Source organism: Echeneis naucrates, chromosome 10 (genome assembly GCF_900963305.1).
Source record: "Echeneis naucrates chromosome 10, fEcheNa1.1, whole genome shotgun sequence".
Classification (NCBI taxonomy): Eukaryota; Metazoa; Chordata; class Actinopteri; order Carangiformes; family Echeneidae; genus Echeneis; species Echeneis naucrates.
The window spans coordinates 8,540,456-8,546,574 of NC_042520.1; the positions used below are offsets into that span (position 1 = coordinate 8,540,456).

Genomic DNA, 6,119 nt, shown 5'->3' on the forward strand with positions numbered 1-6,119 from the left:
GTGAGAATCTGCAGAATCACAGGCACACACTCACCACATGATGCAGTTGTATTTTTCAGATACTGTAAGTATGTCATTAAGGCAGTGTAATTACAAAGGCCAGTGTACCAAGAGATAATATAATCAATTTAAACTAAAGGTGGAATAAACATCAGAATGGCTGTCAGGAAATGCTTAGAAGAACAGTTTATTGGCCACTCAGGCCTGATGTGAACCAAAAGTCATGTTCTTCAAAACATTCAATTGCTGCTTCCATTTCAATATCGCATCATTTGGGAATCTGCCTACAGCCTGAACTTGTAAATGCTAACATAAGTACATTATTACACAGAGAATGGCAAGACATTTAAATGATACATTTAGCATATTAGCTGAATTACAATAACTGTCACTGAAATCGGAGTAAGGCTGATAGGTTAGTTTTGCAAGTATTTGGTAATATATGAAAGTATTGGACAATTCGGACCATTGACCTTATGATGGTTCTAAATACTGAGTCACAGGAAGTCGAATATGTCATTGAAGCCCTTCCTCTGAACACCTTGGGTATCTGTAGCCATATGTTGTCTATTCATCAAATGTGGATATTGTTCTCTAAGAAGCAAAAACATCATCCTCATAATGGTGATATTGTCAGTAAATTAGTAAGATGTGGGAGCTGCAAAATAGCCTGAGATATTTCACTAGAGGACTTTTACTTTCCACTCAGCCACAGCACTGGTACAACTTAAAGTATGTCAAAAATATCTAATAATCATCCAGATTTTATGTTGGCTTATTTTATGCCCCCCCCCATGCCAGGGCTCAAATTAAATGTTGACAAATTCCAGCCTAATAGTTATTGATCGATGCGCTACTGGTATTAAAAATGACACTGATGAGATTACCCCCAGCAGACATCATTGTTCAGCACTCTGTAGGTGAATATTTCAAAATATTTTCCATATTAATGTCCTGAGGCTGTCAACAAAAATAATTACAGTATTTAATAACAGCAAAGTAATTAATAAAGGTATTCTGGATATTTTTATAGAAAGCTTGTGTGTTGGTCTGTGACTCCCACAAACGATCATTATTTAAAGCGTAAACACAGCATTTGTGCAGGGTAGACAATATTTAGAGATAAATATCACACTTTATTCACTCATGCATTTCTCACTAGGGCCTAGTTTCAAACTGTGCATGACAAGGAAGGCCTCAGGGCATCATACAAACTATGCTTTTTATATCCAATCAGCATTTCACAGCAATCCAGGATGGGCTGATCTCTGGGCTTCTCTGTGGTTGAAAAAGAGAAAGTAGTGGATGCAGAATGAGCAGCTAAAACGCTGCTTGTGTGGTGATGATGGTGACTGGATCAGTAGTAGCTGAATGGGATTTGTTCAATAGATTTTGAAATTGACACCTTTGGACTCGTGAAACTGAGCTACATTTTATAGGCAAAATAGAAGCTGCAATGAGCAGCAATCTGAAAAGTGATGGGGTAGCTTGTCAGAAAACGTCAGTGTTTTCCACCGCTGTAGGGAGCCCTTTGAGATTAACACATGTGAAGCTGAACTCTCGTTTGGTCCTGACTGGTAAATAAAGGGGAAATTACATTTGGGGGAAAATAATGCAAGTTCTTTCTGTCTTATGACAAAAAAAAAATAGGAATGGCATAAAGAAATGTAGTTGAACACCACAACAAACTACGATTGTACAGAAACTTAACATTGCCTTGATTAAGACTGTGTTAGTTTGGAGTTGGTGTTCCTAAAAGAAAAAAAAAACAAAACAAAAAACTGACATCTGAGTCCATAAAATATATTCAGAGGAGTGTTTGGCATGAGATTGTCTTTACACAACTTGAGGGATAAAATCTAATCTATATACATCCTCCATTACTGACAAGATGAACATGCCCTTTTGATGTTTCACTGAGCACGACACTGAATCCCTACCATCTCTTTTTTTTCTCTAATATTATCCCGTGTGTTTCATATGGGGCATATTTATTCACCACCTGCAAATCACTGCTCCCATTTTGCAGATAAGATGTTATCACTTGAGCCATGCAATTATCCACGTCAAGTCATTAGAACCTCATTCCCTTGTTCCTTAAGCCTTTTTTTTTTTCCCAAACTGTAGTGGTGAAACCGGTAATGGATTAATTCACAAGGGGTAGCTACAAAATTGCTAAGTATATGTTGTGGGAGTCCTAAACTGTCAAGCGACTCTAATATGTGCTTATATTGTGCAAAGTGACAGATGCACCTTAATTGCAGTCTTCAGTTGAGAAAGGTAATTTAGTTTTCTCTCTCTGTGAGCAGTATTTCTTAGATTTAGGTGTTTATCAAGGGTGTCCTGATAAACACCTGATAAAAGCGAAAAAACAATCGCTTTTTGCAACTTGCTAAATAATTTTCATGAAATAGTTTTGCCCTCAGTCAATTTCAGGCAAACATCATCAAATGAAATACTGTATACAGACTAGTACAAACGTTATCATTGTTTAATATTTATTAATTTACAATTAATAATTTCAAAGAACCACAAAATGTCAGAAAGGAGAGAGCATGCCAATCAGAACATACCATAGCTGGAGATCTTCGTTGATTGTCTTTATAAACTTGAATAAAGTCTGTCAGTACCACGCAGTAACATGTGCATATGTATGCTGCTGTTCATTGGCATCTTCATTTCATTTGTTACATGTCAACTTCAGTTAACCAATTACAAGGATGTCTTGATATAATTAATTTGTCAACAAAATGCATGATTATCAAGCTAAAATATCGTGTAATCATTAAGATGTAGTACACGGTTTTCATCTAACATCAACTTATGTTTTCTTGACATCTAAATGGCATTTATAATCTTGTCTCCTAAAACTCTTTGTTACTTGATGTCAAGATGAGATTAATTTAAGCATCATTTTTGCATCATAAAAAAAAACATTCACTACTCACTTCTAAATATGAACCGGCTTTAATTGGACTCTGCTCAAAAACACATCTCCCGTAATGAGTCAGATATGTCACATTAACCTGCACCTTGCAGGGTGGGATAATTTTAATAAGCGGATAGAGCATTATGTGTCAGTCAGACTCAGTGTTGTGACTGATCAGTTTAATAACTACCCTTTTGATGGAATACATCAATTTGTGAGAAAAGCAGCTATTTTCCGGAGCCACGTTAGAGGAACATACTAATAGGAGTCTTTTAAGCACAGTCATCATGCCAATTAGTAAATAGTCCTGATATGTGCAACACAAAACAAAGGCTCTGAATCAGTTAATATCTAACCTGCTTATATAAATACCTCTCTTTGTAAGGCCAGGTGGCAGGAAAGAGCTGCTTTGAAGTATTAAAAAAAATCAATTAATTAAAAACGATATTTATTGCAAATCAGAGAAAATGTATTGCATCCTTGTCTCTTACATAGATGTGTGTGTGTGTGTGTGTGTGACGAATGTCCTGATGGCTTCATGACTCAGTTGGAGCTCCCCAGCTGTCTGTGTGACAGGTGACACAAAGTGACACACAACATTGGCATTGATGGATGGGACAACCAGAATGACACCCTAGAATTTCACAGATAAAAAACATGTCAAAATTATACGATTGTGATCACCTTGTCTCTTTCTCTTTCACAACCCACACCTCTTAAAAAAAAAAAAAAGCTCAGCTGCAAAATTTCACAGGAGTAATGATCAGGGGGGCTGAATTTTTGCCCTTGTCATTAACACAGGGGCTTAAAAAAGGAAAGAGTGGTTCTGCAAAGTTACATCCTGTGAAAAAGAATATATTAGCCTGGGCATCCACATCATAGAAGGAAACTTCTCCCTCCTCGTAATCAACAAAAACCCCGATCTTTTCAGGAATCCCTCTCACCGGAAGGGTGACCGTGGAGCATGCACTGGCTATAAACTCATTTCCTGCCCTCAGACAAATAGTCCAGTATCCATTTTTGGGGCTAAGTCGAATATCTCCCTTTCTGTTGATGGACCCATTTGCGACTCCCATTTGCCATTGTGATTTGTCCTTGACTTGGACCTCAAAGTAGAATTTTCCAGATGAGAAAGACTCCTTTGCCAAGACATTAGGCACATAATCAAACCGCTCTGGTTTCTTTGGAACGTTCCTCTTTCTGTCTCCGTGTGTGACTTGTTTTCTGTTCTCAGAAACCATGAGCTCAGGGTTTGCTGTGTCAGGATCCAGAGTTATATCTACGGCATGCTGCTGCTTTTCTTTCAAGTCAGGATCACACAGCATTCTCACTTCTCTCTTGACTGCAGTCTCAAGCTCAGCCAGGGCTCCCAAGACTGAAAACTGGTCACTAGACAGAGTCACATCAGACCAGTCCTTAACCTGAGGCTGAGAGATGGTATGAGAGGAGACCTTCTCAAGGAATATGAGGGGGTCATTAGCAAGTGAGGCCTGATTGAGTTCCATGCTTTTCTGTTTTAGTTGCATAATTTCTGCCTCCAGTTCTTCAATGAATCCTTCTGCCTCTGCTCCACTTTTTTTCTGCTTTGTCTCAATTGCTCCAACCAACTCAACTTGACTCCTCCTTATGTAGTTTATCAGAAGAGTCATCACATTTGAGGTGCATAACATTGCTTCTTTTCCAGTGTCAGTGATAGCAGCCAATGATTTTTGAAACTCCTGAATTTTCTGCTGTCGTGCATGGATCATGTCATCTGTGCTTCTCTTTTCTTTTGCCAATTGGGTTTTCCAGATTTCAGCTTCTTCCTCTAAAGTCACTATCTTATGAGTTTTATGGTCACTTTTACACGCATCACACAGAAACATGCACTCCAATCGGCAAAACAGCTCCAAAGGCTGGCCATGTGTTCTACATATCCTGCTTTCCAGGTTCTCAGCTGGGTTGATCAATTTATGTGTTTTCATGGCTGAGATTGTCTGATGAGGCTTCAGATGCATCTCACAGAAAGACATGAAACACACCAAACAGGACTTCAGAGCTGCAACTTTTGCTCCTGTACAGATACTGCAGAATACATTTCCGTTTAGTGTTTGTTCGTCAGATTTTTCTGCAGAATGAACTTCATTGCTTTTGAATATAGCAGCCACCTCAGCAATAACAGTGTTAACTCGAAGCAATGGTTTTTGGTCGAATTCTTGTTTACACAGTGGGCATGGAAAGGTATTGCAAGTGTCCCAGTAGGATCTGATACACTCCATACAAAAGTTGTGGCCACAAGGAATCGCCACAGGTTGCGTGAACACATTCAGGCAGATTGAACAAAAGAAATTCTCTTCCGGTATAAGGCGTCTTGAACAAGCCATGACTAGAAAACACAAGAAGTAATTAAAAACGTTAAAGCAGCATACACTGAGTCTAAAATTCATAGCTGTCAACTTCAAATGATTCAAATACAATAGTTTACATAAAAGATAGGACTGCAAATGGCAGTAAACGTGACTTTACCTGGCATATGAAGACTAGTCTTAAACTTTTCAGACTTCAAAAAGAACAGAAAACATGGATCACTACTCCTCAGTTTTTAGTTTCTCTTTCAGCAGTGACCCTCAGTTCCCTCCCATTTCCTTATTTGAACTGAGAAATTTAACCCCTCGCACTCTCAGTTCCCTGGTTGACCTGTACTTAGAAAGCTGCATTTCATTTTGATCCACCGTAGCTTAGAAACGTAAGATGTATCCCCATCTTGCCTTCTAATCTTCCACACAGCTGTTGGAGCAGTGATTTCTTTACTCTGGTTATTTTTTGCATGTTGATACATCTATTGCGTTTGTGCTTCGGAAATCGTTTCATTTATAGTCTGGAGCACAAATTCTGAGACAGCTCAAGATGATGCATAAATGCATGTGCATTTGCATTACATGAGTGTGCTTATGTAATGCTTATAATTGCAAAATAAACCGCACACTCACACTGTGCATACTCCTCTGGGGAAACATAGCTTAGAAAACAATGGCTCCTCTGCATCCTCAGAGCATGTAGTCATAGCTGAAAGAGCCACTGTGTGCTTGTGTGTAGGTTTCTGGGAGTTAATGCATGATGGAAAGCACATGTAGGTGTGAACATATAAAAATGGTTTGATCATTGATAAATAAAAACAAATCACGTTAGTGAAACATGTTATCTTTCACCG

General features: G+C 38.5%; 1 protein-coding gene across 1 annotated transcript; it reads right to left on the minus strand.

Annotated features, from left to right (window-relative positions):
• Nucleotides 1–2,483: 2,483 nt before the first annotated feature.
• LOC115049749 (zinc-binding protein A33-like) lies at nucleotides 2,484–5,533 on the minus strand. The gene is made up of 2 exons (XM_029512242.1): nucleotides 5,435–5,533; nucleotides 2,484–5,294 (listed from the first exon to the last, which is right to left on the minus strand). The coding sequence occupies exons 1-2, from the start codon at nucleotides 5,439–5,441 to the stop codon at nucleotides 3,664–3,666; spliced, it is 1,638 nt and encodes a 545-aa protein (XP_029368102.1). The 5' UTR covers nucleotides 5,442–5,533; the 3' UTR covers nucleotides 2,484–3,663.
• Between the last annotated feature and the right edge of the window lie 586 nt (nucleotides 5,534–6,119).